Source organism: Globicephala melas, chromosome 4, assembly GCF_963455315.2.
Source record: "Globicephala melas chromosome 4, mGloMel1.2, whole genome shotgun sequence".
NCBI classification, from domain to species: domain Eukaryota; kingdom Metazoa; phylum Chordata; class Mammalia; order Artiodactyla; family Delphinidae; genus Globicephala; species Globicephala melas.
Genome location: NC_083317.1, coordinates 125,510,885 through 125,532,070, shown reverse-complemented (window position 1 = coordinate 125,532,070; position 21,186 = coordinate 125,510,885). Strand labels below are relative to the sequence as shown.

The window sequence follows — 21,186 nt, the reverse complement described above, 5'->3', positions numbered from 1 at the left end:
AATTTGTCTTTTTTTTTTTTTTTTCCTGTTTTGGATCACGCTTTTGGTAGTGTCTTATCTAAGAAATCTGTAACCTAAGGTCACAAAGATTTTCTCCTGTTTTCTTCTAGAAATTTCATAGTTTTATGCTTTACATTAAAGTTTATGATCTATTTCGAGTTAGTTTTTGTATATGGTGCAAGCTTTGGGTTGAATGTTATTTTTTTGGGGGGGGTAGGGGGGAACATATGGATATTCAATCGTTCCATACCATTTTTTGAAAAGAGTATCCTTTCTCTTCTGAATTGCCCTTTGCAACTTTGTCAAAACTCAGTTATCTATGTAAGGAGGGGGGTCAAATTTCGTGCTCACTATTCTGTTCCATTGATCTATTTAACTATTTTCACACCAATACCACACTGTAACAAGTACTGTAACTTTATAATTAGTCTTGAAATCAGATAGTGTCAATCTTCCAACTTTGTTCCATTTTCTTCAAAATTACTTTGGCTATCCTGGGTCATTTGCATTTCCATATGAATTTTAGAATTAGCTTATCAATTTTTACCAAAAAGCTTATTGGGGTTGAATTGAACCTATAAGTAAATTTGGAGAGAAATGAAATCTTAACACTGTTGAGTCTTCCAACCCACAAAACAAGGCATATCTCTCCATTTTAACTAGGTTGTATTAAATTTATCGCAACAATATTTTGTAGTTTTTAGCATATGGATCTTTGCACACTTTTGCCAGATTTATCCCTATTTCTTTTTTTATGCTATTGTAAATGGTATTATTTTAAAATTTTAATTTATGATTCTTTGCTGCTTGTATATAGAAATGCAGTGATTTTTATGTATTTGTCTCATATCTAGCAACATTATGAAACTCACCTATGAGTTCTAGGAGCTTTTTTGTAGATTTCTATGTATTTTCTCCATGGATGATTATGTCATCAACATTTTTTTTCCTATTCCAGTCTAGATGACTTTTATTTCTTTTTCTTGCCTATTGCTTTGGCTAGAACCTCCAGTACAATGTTGAATAGAAGTGATAAGAATGGACATCCTTATTTTGTTCCTCATCTTCTGATTGGAGAGTTTAATACATTTACAGTTAGGGTAATTACTGATAAGGAGGGACTTACTTCTGTCATAGTGCTATTTGTTTTCTATATGCCTTATATATTTTTGTCCCTCATTTCCTGCATTACTGTCTTTTAGTTGATTTTTTAGTAGTGAAATGTTTAAATTCCTTTCTCATTTTCTCTTGTGTATTCTATAGCTATTTTATTTCTGGTTACCATGGATTACATTTAACATCCAAAAGTTATAACACTCTAATTTGAATTTATACCTGCTTAACTTCAATGACATACAAAATCTCTGCTCTTTTAACACTCTGTCCCCACCACTTTTGGTTGTTGATGTCACAAAATTACATCTTCATATGTTGTGTGCCCCAAACTGTTAATTCTTTTAAATGAATTAATCTCTTAAATTATGTAGAAAGCCAGACTTGAAGTTACAAACCAAAGTTACAATAATACTGGCTTGTTTTAGACCAAATTTTTTTTTCTTTAAGTGTATTAATCTCTTAAATTGTGTAGAAAATAAAAAGTACAGTTACAAACCATTGTTACTAGCTTTTACAATTTCCCATGTATTTACCTTTATTGAGATCTTTATTTCTCCGTACAAATTTGAGTTACCGTCTTCGGTCCCTTCATTTCACCTGCAGGACTCCCTGAGCATTTCTTACAGGTGTAGTGGTAACAAATTCCCTCAGCTTTTTTTATCCAGGAATGTCTTAATTTTCCTCTCACTTTTGAAGGATAGTTTTGCAGGATATGGATTCCTTGTTTTTTTTGGCCACGGTGCGCAGCTTGTGGGATCTTAATCCCAGGGATTGAACCCGCATCCTTGGCAGTGGAAGAGCAGAGTCCTGACCGCTGGATCACTGGGGAATTCCCCAGATATGGGATTCTTAGTTGACAGCTTTCTTCCAGCCCTTTGAATATATCAGTACACTGCTTTCTGGCCTCCAAAGATTCTGATGAGAAATCTGCTGAAAATCTTATTGAGGATCCCTTGTACGTGACAATTTGCTCCTCTTGCTGTTTTCAAGAATTATCTTTGTCTTTGGTTTTTGAAAGTTTGATTATAATGTGTCTTAGTGTGGATCTCTTTGAGTTCATCTTACTTGAAGTTGGTTGGGCTTCTTGGATGTTTGTATTTATATCTTTCATCAAATTTGGTAAGTTTCAGCCATTATTTCTTCAAATATTCTCTCTGCCCCTTTTTTTCTCTTTTCCTTTTTGGACTCTCACAACGTCCACCTTATGGTGTCCCATAGGTCACTTAGGCTCTGTTCACTTTTCTTTAATCTTTTTTCTTTCTGTTCCTCAGACTTGATAATTTCCATTGTCCTGTCTTCACGTTTGCTAATTCTTTTTTTCTGCCTGCTCAAATATGCCTTTGAATCTCTCTAGTGAACTTTTCATTTCCATTCTTATATCTTTCATCTCCAGAATTCCTTTTTGGTTTCTTTTTAGGTTTTCTATCCCTTTATTGATATTTCCATTTCATTCATAGATGGTTTCTTGACTTTCTCCACATCTTCCTTTAGTTATCTGAGTATCTTTAAGACAGCTGTTTTAAAGTCTTTGTCTAGTAGATCAGCCATCAGGTCTTTTTCAAGGGCGATTTTTGTTTATTTATTTATTTTTGCTTTGAATGGGCCATACATTCCTGTTTCTTTATATGCCTTCTGATTTTTTTGGTTGAAAACAACATTTGACTCTAATGATGTGGTAACTCTGGAAATCAGATGATTCTCCTTCCCCAGGGTTTGATATTTTTGGTTGTTGTTATTACTTATTGTTTTTTGACGGTTGTAGGCTGTCTTTGTGCTGAGGATCAGCCCAAAGTATAAAGTTAAAGTCTTCTCAGTCTTTTTTCAGACTTTCCCTAGGCATGTGTGGTCACTTTTTAATTTTTCCCATATATGCAGTTAATTTTGAATGTCCTAGTCTTTAATGTCTGGCTCCCAAAAGGGGAAAAAGAGAAAAAGGAGGGGAGGGGAAAGCGTGCTGATTGTTTAAATCCCCTGGAAGTTACTTCAGCCAGAGAGGGAGGGGCTTGCAACAATGAGAGGAGATGCAACAATGGCTGGCCACCTTCGTCTGCACATCAGTGATCAGAGGCAGTAACCAGAGATCAGAGCACAGATCCCCAATATTGGGAAGACAGAGGCCCTTTTCCCCACACTGGCTCCCACAAGCTGTGTGCAGGCTGTTCCAGGAACATGGGCACAGCTGCCTGCCATGTGGCTGGGGGTGGGGGAGGGGTAGCTCTTACTGGGCTAAGAGCTGAAGTTGACTAAACTTAACTGCACTTTATCTGTCCATGTCTTCCCCTGGACGTAGTCTGTCTTCAACAGACTTCAGTATTCCAAAATGGTTACATCAGACAGATTCTGTTGGTGCAATTATTGTTTAGGTGGGGAGACAGATTCCTGTGGCTTCCTACTCTGCCATCTTCCCAGGAACCTTTGTGGGATGTTTTTTAAATCACAAATTAAACCTCTTTTGTTGGTATAAAGCTATTTAGGTTACTTGTTTCTTCTCATTTAAAAAAAATCTATTTTTGAATGAGCTTTGGTAGCATGTCTTTTGAGGGGTTTGTCTATTCCAATTTTTAAAATGATCAAATTTGTAGGCATAAAGTTGTTTATAATATTCCCTTATATTTTCTATATAAGTTTTCAAAATCTATAGTTATGTCACCTCTCTCATTCCTGATAATAGTAATTTATGTCTTTCCTCTTTATTTTACTGTTAGTATGGCTAGAGGTTTATAACTTTTATTGATTTTCTCAAAGAAACAACTATTGGTTCAACTGATTTTCTGCAAAGTGTTTCTGTTTTCTCTTTAATTGATGTCTGCTCTGTTCTTCATTATTTCCTTTCTTATGCTTATTTTGTTTTTCATTTGTTCCTCTATTCCTAATTTCTTAATATAGCTGAAGTCGTTGATTTAAAACCTTTCTTTTTTTTCTAATATAGTGTTTAGTTAGTGCTACAATTCCCCCTAAGTATTGCTTTAGTGACATACCCAAATTTTTGAATATATTTGACTTTAATTTTCATTCAGTTCAAAATATTTTCTCATTTCCATCTTGATTTCCTTTGTGACACATGGGTTTTTTAGACGTATGTTATTCCATTTTGATATTTGGGGAATCTTCCAGTAATCTTTCTATTATTGATTTCTCATGTAATTCCATTGTGGTCAGAGAACACATTTTGTAGGATTTCAAGCCTTATACATTTATTGAAGCTTCTTTTATGGCCCAGAATATAGTCTATCTTGGTAAATGTTCTCTGTGCCCTTGAAAGGAAAGTGTATTCTGTTGATGTTTGGTTAGTGTTCTATGAAAGTCAACTAAGTTGAATTGGTTGATAGTCTTGTTCAAGTCTTCTATATCCTTAATAATTTTCTGCATATTTATTCTATCAATTAGTGAGAAGAGACTTAAAATATCAGACTGTAATTGTGGATTTGTCTATTTCTCCTTGCTGTTCTATATGTTTTTATTCTTATGTAGTTTGATATTCTATTATTACATTTTAAAAAGGTTTAGGATTATTATTTCCTCTCATAGAATTGACCTCTTTATAATTATGAAATGACTACCTTTATTCCTGTTAATATTCTTACCTCTGAAATCTCCTTTCTCTGACACTAGAGCTATTTCAGCTTTCTTTTAATTAGTGTTTGCATGGGAGAGTTGTCTATTCATTTACTTTGAACCTAATTGTGTCTTTATATTTGGTATGTTTCTTGTAGGCATCAAATAATTGTAGTTGGGTCCTGCTTGTTTTATCCAATCTGACAATGCCTGCCTTTTAGCAGAAGTTGTTAGACTATTTATATTTAAAGTGATTATTGATATGATTAGGTTTAAGTCTATCATTTTGTTATTTGCTTTCTATTTGTCCCATCTATTCTTTGGTCCCTCATTCCCTTTCTTCTTCCTTCTTAGATTAACTAAGTATATTCTCATGCTATTTTATCTCCATCGAAAGCTTATGAGTTATAACTGCTTGCTTTTTTATTTTAGTGGTTGCATTAGGGTTTATAATATATATCTTTAACTTATCACAGTCTACCTTTAAGTGATATTATAAAACTTCATGTATAGCATAAAAACCTTACAATAGTATTCTTCTATTTTTCCCCTCCCAGTCTTTTTGATACTGCTGTCATATATTTTACTTCCACATATGTTATAAACCCCACAATATATTGTTATTTTTGTTTAAATGGTCAATTATCTTTTAAAGAAATTTAAATAATAAAAAACATATATAATTGCCCATGTAGTTATCAATGCTCTGTATTCCTTTCTGTAGATACATTTTTCCATTTGGTATCATCTTCCTTCTGCCTAAAGGAATTTGGTATTTCTTGTGGTGCAGGTTTGCTGGTGGTGAAATCATTCAGCTTTTGCAGATCTGCAAATGTCTTTATTTTGCCTTTGTTTTTGAAAGATATTTTTGCCAGATATAGAATCCTAGATTGACACGTTTTTTTCTTTCAGTACTTTAAAGATCTGTACCACTGAATTCCCTTTTGCTGAATTAAGAAACAGGAAATCTGCTATCTTCTTTATTTGTTCTTCTGTAGCTGCCTTTAAGATTTTCTCTTTATTATTGGTTTTGAGAAACCTTATTATCATATACCTTGGCGTTGTTTTCTTCCTGTTTCTTGTGCGTGGGGTTTGTTGAGCTACTTGATTAAATCAAATTTTCACCAAATTTGAAAACATTTCAGTGATTACTTCTTCAAATATTTTTTCTGTTCTTTGTTTCTTTTCCTTCCAGGAGTTCAGTTACAAGTATATTAAGATGATTTAAATTATCTCATATCTCACCAATATTCTTTTCTTTATTTTTAAAAATTCTTTTTTCTCTTTATGTTTCATTTTGGATTGTTTCAGTTTGGATAGACTGTTATAGCTTCCAGTTCACTAACCTTTTCTTCTGCAGTGTCTAATCTGTTATTAATCCTATCCAGTTTATTTTTCATCTCACCTACTGTAGTTTTCATGTCTAGATATTTGAGTCCTTTTAATATGTTCCATGTCTCTACTTAATTTTTGAACATATGTCACATAACTATTGTAATCTTTAATGTACTAGTCTGCTAATTCTAACATCTGCATCAGTTCTGGTTCGACTTCCATTGATTGATTTTTCTCCTCATTACGGATGTGTATATAGACTTCAATTCTTTTTTTCTATGGAAAACCAAGTTGCCCTCCAAAAATGTTTTATCATTTCGCATCACTACCAATACATGAGTGTTTGTTTCCCTCCCTATCCTGCCAGCACTGAATTTTGACAATCTTTAATGTTTGCCTATCTCATTGGCTGGAACTATTTACTACCACAACGGATATTTATTGAGCACCAGCTACAAGCCTAGTGACTGACGGTGGCAATTCTGTGGTGTTCAAGCAGTCACAGTAGCTGCCCTCATGGTGCTTATTACCTTGTGGTGTTTATGTTTTTATTTGCATTTTCATTGATTATTAGTGATGTTGAGCAGCTGTTCTCAAGTTTACTGTCCATTTATATTTCTTCTTTGGTATATGGCTTACTAATGCTCAGTGACCAGTTTTAAGTTAACTGTTTGGATTTTTTATTCCTATGTCAGAGCTATTTATTTACTAAAAATAAATACTTAACTTATTGAGAAATTAAAAAATGTTTTGTAAACAAAGACATTTCTTTAAAATAAATTAATATTTGTAAGTAGTTTCTTTGAAGAAATGACTTACATGTTACTCAAACATTTTTTCTATGTTAAAAGTAAATAGAAATTGATTTTGGTTTAAAAACAGTAAACATTTTTGAGCAATGCAAAAATACAAAATACATATATGGATACATAAGATATACATAAATACGTAATGAATAAAACTTTCATATGTATCTGACATCGACAAATAAATGACTTATATTCTTTAGAAATAATCATGCAGATTACAAATGCCACTTTACTCTCTTAATAATGAAATGGAAAGTTAAGGAGATGGAACATTTCCAGATTAAATATTTCCAGCTGATTAAATATTTCTGGCAAAGCCATGCCATCTGTATTAGAAATGCCCTATATACAAGTCTGTTAATTTGTAATTGTCTAAGATCTATTCTTTCAAAGGAGAACGTGTCAGAATCCCCATTACAGAACGTTTGTTTACCCACTGAAGAGTAGCAGGAGTTCTCAAAGGTACATGCTACCTATTCATCCGGCTGTGTGGGTAATGCTTCCTGGAGCCCCAGGAAGGACGCCCTGATTGAGACACAGGTTCTATAACGTGCCCAGTTGTCTTTTTAGCATTAACGGTCAATGTGAAGTGGACAGGGAGGTAGTGGATCCTGAGAAGCATTTCAACTCTATGGCCAGGGATATGACTTGTACACATGTCACATGGCTGAGGGGTGTTTGCCCTCTGAATATGATGGAGGAAATGTATGTCCCCAGTTATGCTGTGAATGAATAAATTGAACAGTTTTAATAATGGGGATGATGACAGCAGCCAGCAAAGCCCCAAGAGGCCCAACCCACCAGTTCTTCCATTGGACCTGGGCCCCGGGACTGACCTGTTTGGTGAAGGTGGTCTCTGGCCACCTCAAACAAGCGCAGGTGCATGTTGGTGATGGGGTTGAAGGAGCCACAGGCCAGGAGCACCACGGGGATTCGGCTCTTCATCTTGTCAGGCACATTCACACTCGCTGCAGCAGCCACCCTGCCTTCATTGGGACAAAAACTCACGTCAGGGAGTTGGCACCAAGACAAGTGTCAAGATCAGCGTCTCTAAGCCACACACAGGCCATTACTTCTCACTTGTAAGATGACTGAGGAGGCAAGAATAACAGTAACAACATTTACAGGAGGTTCACCATGGGCCAGGAACTGTGCCAAGCACCACACCAAGGTACAGCTCGTATCTTACCAAATGCTTTCAACTCAACCCTGAGTAGTTACTCATACAGCTCAGGGACCTTAGAAGCTGCAGGGCCAGGACTGGAACCCAGGCAGCCTGACCCAAAGACCATGTTCTGCCCATAACCTCTACATCCTCCCTGTGCTCTGATGGATCCCCTTGGTCCAAAGGCATATGTAAGATGCCCAAAATGTCATCTCTGAGAGTCCAAATAAAGTCACAGGCCTCAGAGCAGAGCGGGACTTGTTAAAAACTTACTTTAAAATAATTTCAGACTTACCAAAAAAGTTGCAAAATTTGTACAAAGAATTCCTATATACCCTTTACACAGAGTCCCCAAAGGTTAACATTTTACTACACTTGCTACATTCATTCTCCCTCTCCGTATACACACACATATCTCTAAATACCTATAATTTTTTTCTGAAATGTTTGAGAATAAGTTGTAGACATAATACCTCTTTAAATACTTCAGTATGTGTTTTCTAAGAGCAAAGACATTTTCTTATATAACTGCAGAACAACGATTAAAATCAGAAAATTAACATTGCTACAGGACTATAATCTAATCTACAGGCCTTTTCTTATGTCACTCACTGTCTTTATCTGGGGCCCAAGCATTTTTTGAGAGGGTCAGGCCCAGACACTCTCCATACATAGTTCATTTATCCTCACAACAAACTTATAAGTAATATTATCCTCATCTTGCATATGAGGAAACTGAGGCTCAGAGAGGGGCTCTCATTTGCCCTAGGTCACACAGCCAGTAAGAGGTAGAACTAGGAGTCAAACCAAGGCCTAACTCCAGTGAAGCTATTCATGAACATTCCAGGAGGCAGTGCCTCAGTGGCAGGAGAGCCCCTATCAGCCAACCTGCCCTGGAGCCCAGGCTGTCTTCTGCTTTACTCTAACCTCACCTAGGTGCTGAAAGCTACAGGGTAAGGAGACAAGAGGGTGGGCCCAGAGGAGGGCTGGGTGGAGACTGAAAGGGCAGCGGCCAGCTGGGAGTGGACCTGCCTCCTGGTACTGGGAAGGCTTAAGCACCTCCTTGGGTACATAGAGAAGTTGTTCTGGCAGGGTTCTGAGCTATGGTGGTGTGAGGATAAAAAACTCTCAACATAGGTGGGCCGTGGTTTCTTCCCACTTCCTTTGAGGCAGCAGGGACACCCCCTGCTGCGTGAGAAGAAAGCAGCCCGCGTGACCGCTGCTGGCCCTGGAGGGCGGATCTTTAATGAGATAGTATTTGCAGAGTGTGCTGAGCTAGTCACAAGAGCAGCCTTGAAATGAGTGTATCCGAAGAGGCTGGCCGTTTTCTACAACTGTTAGGAAGCCTTTCAAAATTCTACTTCGTTCTGACAAAACAGTATTTTTTTTAGAGCCCTTAAAACATGTAACTGCAGCATCTCAGGTAACCTGGGGTTTTGATCCATTTTCTCCAAAGTTCCCCAAAACTGTAAATTAGAACATTAGTTTGAATGGTGGCATCAATGCGATGCAGTGAGACGATGGGGAGGAGAACAAATGATATACAGGAAGTGTGTGTCTGTCTTTTCTTTCCTTGCGTGGTCACACTGAGCCACGCCGCTCTGACAGCGACTGACTCTGTCTGAGCCGCACCTCAGGCTGGAGGTCGCAGTGGGTGCACATTCCCAGGCTCAGGAACGAGGTCAGTGCACCTGCGTCGTCTGTTTACGCCAACGTGCTTCAACTAAACACCCTCCCAAGCCCAAACCCAGAGAAATACAATGATAGGGCTGAAATGGACTCCCTCCGGGGGTTCAGCAGAGAATACACCAGACTCCAATTTGAGTGCGTCTCGAAGGTCGGATGCATGCCATAAAAGTGACTCATCTGCCCTATCATGTCATAGTATCTGGCGAGATGAAGCAAGTGTGGGGGACTTTTGCTACTGGGAAAGGCTTCTCACCAATAAGCATTTAATAGAGGTCCACCGAGTGCACAGCAATTGCAGCTGAGGGATTTAACAAGTTGAGAAGGTGGCATACGGTCTTCTTGGAATTTATCATTAAACTGGAGGCAAGGCAAACAGATTCCACATCCGGATCCCGCCCCCTCTCCAGTTTACCGCCTCCCACTTCACAGTCATCCCGATAGCATTTCATCCAGCTCCTCAAATACAACACGCACCTCCTTTCTCCTGCTGGTGCAAATCCTCTTCCGACCACCTGCCTTCAAGGTGTTCTCCTTGGAGGCCAATGCCTCCTCACACCCCCACCACGCTAACTGTACCTGTTACTTTATCACTTTCTTCTTTCACGGACCACAGACCTGTCACTGCCTTGTTTCCGCATCTCTCTTCCCCAAGTAGAAGGTGAACTCCTCCAGGGAGGTTTCTTGTTCATCTAGGCCCCTCAACTCCTGCAGGGGCCCTGGCACACAGGTACTCAGGAATGTGGCACAAACGAGAGAATGAGGGACTCTCCCTGACCAAGCATCCTCCTTTTCAGATGGCGACCTCCTCTCTTTGTTTCTGTCCCAAGTAGTCAATGGATTGGGCCTTCCAGGGATATAAGCTGACCTTTCCAGCTTCCCAGGGGCACCTAAGGCCCCTCCCCAAGACCCCACTCCACCCAACTCAGACTGGAAGCAAACAACATATTCCTGCCTTGTTGTGTCATCTTCGATGCCAGGAGCCCATCAATAGGGATATACCAGCCTCCTGCACGCTGACACCAAGGTCATTCCTCCACCCTGGAGGTCATCAGCTGTGGCTTTGCCAGGTGAAGGGACTTTGAAGGCGCGATTAAATTAAGGATCAGAAATGCAGAGGTTATCCTGGATTATCCGGGTGGGCCAATTTTAACATGATTAGGGTACTAATAAAAGGGAGCAGGAGGGTCACATAGAGGAAGACATAAGGGCCAAAGCAGCGATCAGAAGGCAGGAAGATGCTCTGCTGCTGGCTTTGAAGATGGAGGGAGGGCCAGGACCCAGCAGGGCGAGAGGAATCAGCAGGGAAACAGATTCTCCCCTAGAGCCTCCAGAAGGAGGGCAGCCCTGTTGACACCTTGATTTCAGACTCCTGACCTCCAGAATCATAAGAAAATAAAATTGTGTTGTTTTAAGCCAATACTTTGTAGCGATTTGTTACAGCAGCCATAAGGAACTCATACACTCACCTATTCGGGGCAGGCGCTCTGAAGTGACCTTCAGCCTGGGGCAGGAAGGGCACAGGGATTGAGCCGATAAGGAGGATATGGAAAGGTGTGTCGGGCACAGGGACCAGCATTGCGAAGGTTCAGAAACCACCACTGAAGGTGGGCGATGGACTAACAGCACATAGATGTGGCTGTGTGTGGTGCACGCTGATGAGTGGGTGGCCCAAGACGGGGGTGCAGAGGGTGCAAGGATCACGCAGTCCCCCAAGGGGGAGTCTAGATTTCATCCCATAGGCAATGAGGAACCTCTGAAGGATTTTAAGAGCTCTCAAGTGCTCCCAGGATGGTGTGTCAGGAAGCGAGCCCCAGGATGGCTACCCCCGGGACCCCTTTGCCTGGCAAAGGTCAGGCAGTCCCCAGCTTCCCAGAGGATGGCCTTTCCTGCTGCCTACATTTCTCCTCAGTCAGCGGGTAATGTGATGCTGGCCAGTGCCCCACGCGTACTAAATTCTAACTAAGTGTGTGCCCCTTGGCCCACTTGTCACAGGCCGTTGCAGAGACACAGAAAGGAAAGGCGAGCCGGGAAGGTTAAGTGCCACCACTGCGGACGTAACGCGCTAATGCTCATCAACTGGGAGGCGGTTTACCTTTCCCTGTGGTGAGTGCCTCTAACAGGACCTGGCCCAGGAAAGTGGCCGAAAACATCCGTTTATTATAGACATAAAGCAGATGGACTTGGGCAGAATGGAAATGGATTCTACAAACATCTTTCATTACACAGACCTCTTGACCGGACTCCTTGTCTTAAAGAAAACAAGAGGCACAGTTTGGATTTGTGGGGTTGACGAGCACATTTTTCAGGGCCCGGGGAGATCATTTCCATCTGCGCAAGAGCATCAACTTTTCCAGGGCAATCAACCTTCAAGTAAACTCCGGGCACTTTTTCTTTTCAACTTTGCCGGATTCACTCGCTGTTGCTATGGGCACACAGTGCTGCTAAGAACAAAAGCGGAGCCAGCCTGCTCCGTCGTGTGAGGATCCTCTGCCAGCCACCCCTTGGAGGAAACAAACATGCCAATTAAACGCTCGTCCTAATTATGAGAGTCGCAGGAAAGCAGGCAGCCTGGATCTTCAGTTTTGAGAACTTTCAAAAGATTTGGAGGAGCCCAAGGAATGGAACGAGCTCTCTTGCAATCCCACACTCAGGAGCTGGGACTGATTTCGACTCTCATAGGAGGGAGGAACTGAGTAACAGCTACTGGGTTTATTGAGTGACAGGCTAGGCATTGGGCAGAAAACCTTATACACATTGGAGCTGATTCTTTCAACACGCCTGGAAGGGAAGGGTTGGTGCTTGCGTTCTGGTAAAGAGTCTCATCAACTTCTCCGAGCCTCAGTCACATGGAAGATGGAGATAATTACACATACCTTCTGGGGCTGTCTTGAGGGTTAGCACAGTACCTGGCCCATAGGGGGTTCTCCAGAAATATTAGCTCCTTCCTCTTCCATTATACTGAAAACGGAATTCATTATCCCCACATCTGCTTCCATATACCTATTCACCTTGTTTGAAAAAGAGCCTACCATTTTGTAGTCACCCACTGATCAAAACCTGGCAGGCTTTAGGAACACGTCAGCATCCCCCGCCCGACAGGCGGCTCCGTCAGACCAGCTTGAGTTGTCACCAGAGAAGAATGCTCCCCAAAAAGGCCACTCCCACATACCACTGCTGTGGTTTCTGTCTAGCTCCAACCATAACAATCAACTCAAAGCATCACTTATCCCTGGAATCAAGTTGAGAGTTGATACTGAGAAACAGAGGAATGAATAGTTGAATGTCATTCAGGTAGGAAAAACATCTGAAAATGAAGAAGAAACGTGGCCCGAATCGCAACCAACTTGCCAACTTTAAACAAAGAAGATCTAAGAGGAGGCAGAAGGTGAGGAGAGGTGCCTGGGGTCTGCGATGAGGAGTGCAGAGTAGCAGATGAACATGCCAGCTATGGTGCTAGTGCCTTGGAGGTACAGGGATAAATGAAATCTGGCCTCTCCCTCCCAATCTTTCAGGAAGAACGGATATCGAGGACACCAGCTGGGGCAGAGTCTGCTGGTGAGCTCCCAGCATCCACTCTCCTGGCTGGGCATGATGCTACATTCCCAGTGAGGCCATGTGACTAAGGCCTGGCCAGTGATCTATACGAATAGAAGTGTTGCATGGGACTTCCAGGAACTCTTTTTAAAAGGGAAAGGCATGCCTTTCTCCTCTTCTCCCTTCCTCCTGTCTAGAATGTGATGGCTGGGGTATGGCAGCTAGATTGGACCCTGAGGATCAACTCTAGGTCTGGCAGAGAATAAGCCAAGAGAAGGTCAGGACCCTGAGGACCTGGACTGCCGACCTCCAGGTATTTTTTTTACTGGGGAGAGAAATAACCTCCTAAGCCACTATTATTTTCTATTTTCTGTTATATGCAGCTAAACCTAATTCAAACTGATATACTGATACCTAATGAATGTTTATGGAATTTGGATATAAAGGAATGAAAAGTGTATAAACTTTTAGAAGTTCCTATTGCCCCAGTTAAACCTATTTTATATCCAGAAACTCAAATAGATATTGTTTGAAAGGGAAAATACATCTAAGAGAAAAAAATTCTACCATCACTTAATTTTTTTTTTTTTTGCGGTATGCGGGCCTCTCACTGCTGTGGCCTCTCCCGTTGCGGAGCACAGGCTCCGGACGCGCAGGCTCAGCGGCCATGGCTCACGGGCCCAGCCGCTCCGCGGCATGTGGGATCTTCCCGGACCGGGGCATGAACCTGCGTCCCCTGCCTCGGCAGGCGGACTCTCAACCACTGTGCCACCAGGGAAGCCCCATCACTTAATTTTTTCTATGAATTTTTCATGGGAGGAAAAGTCCTTACTCAGGACTCTAGAAGGCTGAAATGTGCAGCAATGAATCTGCTTTTCTGTAGATCACAAAAGCCAGACTCTGTCCTATCTCCTTACCCCCAAGACAGATTCATTATGGTGTGCTGTCACACTCTGCTTCGAGTGGGCATTTGCCATATGGCTTGGCAGTTTAATGGTTTTCTGATACTTGACAAAAATGAAGCACAATCATTTTGCAAGGAGTTTGCATTCCTAGATGGGTCTTTTCCAAATAACAGCTGTGCCTCAAAATTGAGTTACTCAATTTGCAATTTGTGGACACAATACTCAAACATTTACAAGTGAGCAAAACCTCAAACCACTTGGGCTATTTCCAGGCTTCAGAGTTTGTGAAGTTTTTAGCAATGTTATGAGTGTGCAGCTGTTGACAAACTCAAGCCAACGTCTCTGAACCACCAGACCCGGCAGGCAGCAGTGATGTCCTACTTAGCAGGCATGTGGAGCCGACCACAAACCCTGGGGATAGAAAGAACATGAGGGAGAGAGATAAGCCTCATGCCAAAGTTCACAGACTAACACCCTATCTCTTCCTCTCCACTCCCTAACCCATGTGTAGAGATGACACCCAAATCTATCGTCCTAGGCCTGATCTTGCTTATGGGCCCCTACAGGTCCATGGGTGGCCACGCACTGCCTGATAGCAAGCCAGACAGACTTGGATTCAAAACTAACAAGCACTTCCTAACAGCATGACCTTGAGTGTATCAGTCAGCAGAGGCCAGGTGAGGCACATTAACAAACAGCCCCCAAATCTCAGTAGCTTAAAACAATGAAGGTTTATTTCATGTTCCTATACATGCCCAGTCCATGCCTACTGGGGGCTCTGCTCTGCCTCATCTTTGTCCCTCAATCCAGGACTCAAGTCAATGGAGGAGTCACTACCTGGAATATAGTCAATCACTGTAGCAGAGAAAAAGAAGGCTCTGGAAGGTCACTTGGCCTCAAATGGGCACATGTCACTTGCAACAACAGCACCCAAGTTCAACAAGTTAGAAAATGCAATCTGACTCTGTGTCCCAAAGTTAGAGAGCCAGAAATATTTGGTGAATAGCCCTGCAGTTATCAGCTAATTAACCACTCTGAGCCTCAGTGACCCATAGGGAAAATGGAGATAATTACACCTACCTCCTCAGATTGTCATGAAGATAATTGCTGTTGACCATGGAGGGTACTCAGAATAGTGCCTGGCCCATAAGAGGCTCTCCAGAACCTCTAACTTCTCCGTGTGTCCAAAACAGAATTCATCACCTCCCATACCTGCTTCTGGCTGCCCGTACCCCTTATCTGTGTTTCCAGTCGCCCACGATCAAAACCTGCCAGTTAGCTATGACACCTCCCCATCCTTCCTCATGTCCCCTCAATACAATTAGCCTCCGAGTGTGTCCAATGTTCTCTGCATAAGGTCACCTTCCATCACGACCGAGACCTGCCCTACTATAGGATGTCATTACTTTCTTGTATCAATTAGGGAAAATGCAAACAAGAGAAGGAAGCTCTGGTTATCTTGGTTCCCCTCCCCACCAAAGGCAAAGCAGTGAAGGAGCATGGAATGATCAGAAGGCCACCAGGCCATCACACAGAATGAAGGAAGAGCTGAACATGAGATCTCAGGGTGGACAGGGGCCAGGGCAGTGTCACGGTCCCAGCCTGGATGGGATCCTGTGGTACAGACATGGTCACTGGGGCTCACACCAGTGTACAATGCTGTTCCCAGAGAGGGGCAGTTGATGTGGACTGGACAGTCTCACCCCTGCCCCCAGTGTGGGCGTCCACACTTGGTAAGGTAAGAGACACTCAGGAATCACCTCCCCACCACCAATTTGGCCTCAATCCAATCTCTTCTCAATATGCTGAGCAGATTAACTAGTTCTAAAGTTTGGGTTCAATCACTCAGACGAATGTGACAAACTATTGAGTGTCTACTATGCACCAAGCACTGTATAAAACCTGGGCCTTTATGCCACGCCCGTGATAAAGTCTTCGGTAATGTGTTCTCCATTGGCATTTATGTGCTAGGTCATGTCCTTCATCTGGCGTCGGAACTTTGGAGATTCTGGCCTCATTCTACCTCTCCTAATTGTCCCCCGACTGCCCTCTCTGTTCCCTACGTGTTCTCCATCTCCTCACCAAGCTGGGACCACCTGCCATGCTCTGACGTGTCTTCTGAGTCTTTCTGCTTCTGGGATCTCTGTTTATTGCCACTTCCTAGAGCTAGAATCTCTTGCGGACCAACCCTCCCACAGAGCTCCTCCTGGTAGCCCACCTGGAAGTCAGTGATCCGTCCTCTGACCTCTTCAAGGTGACACTCTGTCTATATGGTTGAGTCCCCACACTTTTCTAGCCTAGCAGGCTGCAAATCCCTAAGGGCAGGGATCCCAGGGGTTCTAATGCAGAGTGGAAGGCAAATAAGGAATATTCACCTCATTCATTGGGGGACAAGGTACAAGTGAAAAGTAGATCGAAATGAGAGCCAGGGAGCACCGGGCACTTCAGGGCATGGTCTAGGCTGAAGCACGAAGAAGCAACTGAGGAGGAAACATCCCTCAAACCAGAATAGCAGAGCCCCAGCTTTGTCCACCCTCCCCCGTGCTTCCAACAACCAATTCTTCCTAGTCTCCAGTTTGCTTTATTTTACCCCAGGCAGACTTCTGTCCCTCCATCTGGGGTGTCAGCTCCCTTCCAGACTCGAATAATGTTCTCACCCCATGAATCGTGTCTGCTGCCTTGGCTGGGCCCCATCCAGGATCCTGATTCCTGATTGCCCCTCAAAGGCATCATTTGACTCCTCTATCCTCTCTGTGTCTCTGTCCATGCCTTGTCCAGGGTGTATGCCCAGGGTCCCGCTCCAGTCCAGCAGGGGGCGATGAGCCACAGTTAGTGTTGGGAAAGCAGTCCCTCTCTACAGCCCTAGGGGCTTCCCTATTTGTCAGCAAAATGCAGAACTGTTCATGATGATGGCAGGGGATGGCACCAGGGCCCTTCTAGTGCCCAAACCACAGAACCGGCAGCAATGTGGGCTCTTCCCCCTCCCTGGCCTTGACAGCCTGTCAGTTCTACCTGTGTAACATCTTTATGATCCAGCCCTCTCTCAAATTCCACGGTCACTGCCTTGGATTGGGGCTCATTATTTCTCAGTTGGACCTGAGTGCACTCTTAACCTGGTCTCCTGTCTCCAGTCTCACCTCTGATCCATCTCCGGCTCAGTTGCCCAAGGGATCTTGTAACATGCTTAATCCCCTGCCGACCACCCACATTCTGGATAATGTTGAAACTTCTTAGCGTGGCATCCATAGGCCCTTATAACCTGGTCATGACCTGTTTCACCAGCCTCATCACTTACCTTCCAACCCCTCCCTGTGTCTGCTCCATCAACTGCTTTCTATTCTATCCCAAGTCCCCTTGCCTTGAACTTTAGGACCAGCCTTAAAATCAAATGTAAAAATTCTAACAAAGAAGGCAACTTTGTTTACCTTGCTTGTTCATTCATTCACTAAAAAAGAAAACAAGTTGCCACTGCGGTCAAGTTCCCCCAGGCATCAGGATGATGAGAGGGAGCTCCTGAAATACCTATAGAGATGCTGAGCTGGCTGGGCCCTCCATGAAGGCAGGCCAGGCCAGCGGATGCCCAGTGAACCACAGCCGGGGAGATGCGGGCAAGCCTTACTGCTAAAAGATAGGTGTTCACTTGAGAATTTCACGGGGCACAACATAACCAGGTCCAGAGCAATCCTTTCCCATCTCATGTAATATAATTTCCTCCAGAACTTATAAGCCAAGCAGCCCATCTTCCCTGCTTTATTGAGTTATAAGCAGAATGAGATGGTCATGAGCAGAAAACCGCAAATCTGTGCAGTGATCTATGAAGTCAGATCAAACCTGAGCCAGGTCTGGGGCGGCAATTAATTAAAAATTTTAACCAAGTTCATCCAACATATATTTAATGTTATGCCTAATCACTTCTGTGTTGGCCAGAGATGAGGCCTGAATGGTGGGCAGTTCACAGGAACGACTGCAGTCTCTATGAGTCTTTAACAGACAAAGCTTATCCTGTTTCTTCCCTCAGTTACTGCTTCAGAAGCCATTAGCAGGACAGGCAGCTCAGGCCCTGCCCACGTCCCCACCGAAGCTCATGCATGGGCCAACGTCTCTCATGCGTACAAGGACACTCAAACGGTGAAGCCCACGGGGCACTTCTCCTGGCCTTGAACTGAGGCTGCCTGCGCTTGCACCTGGAATGGAAAATGCTTGGCTTTTTGTCCCAAGCTTTATGACTTTGAACAAGCCCTCCAATTCTCTTTAAGATGAGGATATCCCAACATCCATCCACGGGGGTGCCGTGAACATGAACAAAAGAGACACGTAAGGACTACACCTCCTACATGGCTTTGACAAGAGGAGGAAGCCTTCCATTACAAAGTTAGGAAGCAGGATTCATGTGTGCCACCCCTGTGTAAAGACACCACTGTCCATGACAGATTCAACCTGTTCCTGCCAGAGCAGGCCAAACGAGGCCACTGTGTATCTCAGGGCACGAGCTCCACATGCACAAAATCAAGGATTTAATGAAGCCAGTGTTCCAGCCGATTTGGGTCTGGGCTGGGAGAATCAAAGAGGCCCCACATATCTACCAGTAGGTCATACACAACACTCCAGCTGACCCGCACCAGGTTCCCTCCCACGAAGTCAGGAATTGGTGACTTTCTTTACTATGCATGAATTAAAAAGCCAGCAAAGACGTTAATTTGCTCCTATGATTGCTGAAGAACCAAATGTATTTATCTGGTAGCCATTGGCTGCTGGCATTTCTTACAGGACATTGTGATACATGGTAATCCATGAGTGCGCACGCACGAGCACAGGGTTCCTGGGAGTTGGAGCAGAGAGGCTGCCCAGAGGCCCAGGCAAGGAGGATCCTGGCTCCAGGGGAACAGGCAGATCCCGGGGCCTCAAGGTCAATGGGTAGAGCTAGAATCCAGTCAGGCCATAAGAATTACAGAGCACCTTATGCCCAGAGACTGGGGTAAAGCCAGACATAGACATCTGGAGGTATCAGCTCCAAAATTAAGACAGGGAAGCTTCATCCACCAGCCTCTGGCTCTTGTGAATTCTCCTGCATGTGCTGGCCTCGCTAGATCAACAAAATAATAACTTAAGTGTAAGAGAAAAGGTAGCCAAAATGAAATGACTTAAGCTCACTGTCTTCCATGAGCAGATGTTCCAGAGGGAGTGTGATGTGGCAGAGGTTCTGCTGGTCCTCTTCTCCTTGTTATCAAGCCCGGTTTTGTTCAGGGACAAGGGGCACAGATCCAGACAGGAACCACGGCACCACGTCCGCCATGGCAGTCTGTCCCCTTTGCTGTGATTGGTCGGGTGTGGGCACGTGACTCAGTCCCAGCTAATGATATTTAACAGAAGGAGCCTGGAGGCCTCTGGGAAAGACGTTCCTACCCGCTGAAAGAGCAGCGACGGGGAGGCCCTTTCTCTGCCCCCCCCCCCGCCCTGGACACTGTGGTGTAAGATGTGCCACCGGGGTTGCCACGGTCCCCTGTCACCACAAAGGGAAGCCCTAGAGAGCTGCAGAGGTGAAGGACCACCCAGAGATGTGGTCTCATCAAGTCACTGATTTAACCTAGTACTGCCTCTCTTTAGATTTTATTACTGAGCTGCTAAAATACCTTTACTGCTACAGCTACTGCCGGTCAGGTATTCGGTTACTTGTGGCTCGAAGCATCCAAACAGATATACCCCAGGAGGCCTTGGTTCTGGCTGTGCCTCACAGTGTGTGCAATTCTACAGGCCAAGGGCGACCCCAGCGTGAAAAGACAGGGACCTTCTGCATGACATGGTCCCTAAAGTCAAAGCAGCCACTCCCTCTGGGTTGCAAGCTGGAGAGAGGCACTGCGCCTGTGCTTGAGGGCATCCTGCTGTGTGGGACCCAGGGAGGGGTGGTATGTTAGACCCCAATGTGGCCACTGTAGTGGGAATTTTCCAGGGACTATTTTGAACAAACATGATTTTTGGTTGACGCTGGGCCCTCAGAACCTAATCTCGGGGGAAACTGCCTCCTGGGCCTCTTAACAGACGCGTCTCAACTGCATTCACTGTCCCCATGTCCCCGCAGGGACCTCTCTGAGGGCAGCTCTGTATCTGGTGGGACCGTCTTCACATCTTCGATGGCTCGCTGGGAGGACATGCACCTCGCTCCACCTCTCCACAGGCAGGGACAGCTGCGTCTTTCCTGCTTCAGTGCCAGCTGCCTGCCTGTCTGTGCCTTTGGCCCGACACAGCCTGGTGACTTGAGGAAGCCTCAACACATCCGCACCGTCATCTGTGCCTTTGCTCCTGCTGGCCCCTCTGCCTAGAATGCCCTTTCTACCCATTTGTGCCTATTTAACTTTGCTCCCCTAGCACTCAGCATATATTAGGGCAACATAAAAGGTCTCCTTAACAAAAACAGAAACAAATAACCCAATTAAAAAAAGACTTGAATATACATTTCTCCAAAGATATACAAATGGCCCACAAGCTCATGAAAAGGTGCTCAACATCACTAATCATTAGGGAATGCAAATCAAAACCACAATAAGATTCTACCTCATACCCATCTGCGTGGCTACTATCAAAAATACAGAAAGCAACAAGTGTCGATTAGGATGTGGAGAAACTGGAACCCTTGTGCACTATTGGTAGGAATGTACAACGGTGCAGCTACTGTGGAAAACAGTATGGGGGTTCCTCAAAAAATTAAAGATATAATTTCTATATGATTCATCCATTCCACTTCTGGGTATATACCCAAAAGTACTGGAGGCAAAGTCTCACAGGGGTATTTGTACACCCACGTTCAGAGCAGTAATATTCACAGTAGCTAAAATGTGGAAGCAAACCAAGGGTTCATTGATGGATAAAGAGATAAGCAATCTGTGGTATTTACATACACTGGACTATTATTTGGCCTTCAAAAAAGGAACTTCTAAAACGTGCTTCAGTATGTGTGAAACTTGAGGACACTGCTAACTGAAACAAGCTTCAGAAAAAGACAAATGCTGTATGATTCCATTTACATGAGGTACTTGGAGCGGTCAAACTTATAGCGATGGGGGATAGAATGGTGTTTGCCAGG

General features: G+C 43.6%; 1 protein-coding gene across 1 annotated transcript in view; it reads right to left on the bottom strand.

The window, feature by feature from the left end:
• Window positions 1–21,186, bottom strand: part of NMNAT3 (nicotinamide nucleotide adenylyltransferase 3) — a 116,012-nt gene that overhangs the window by 59,224 nt on the left and 35,602 nt on the right. The window contains exon 2 of the mRNA XM_030873359.2: window positions 7,652–7,801. Within this exon, the coding sequence (XP_030729219.2) occupies window positions 7,652–7,801 (150 nt within the window). The remainder of the gene's footprint in view (window positions 1–7,651; window positions 7,802–21,186) is intronic.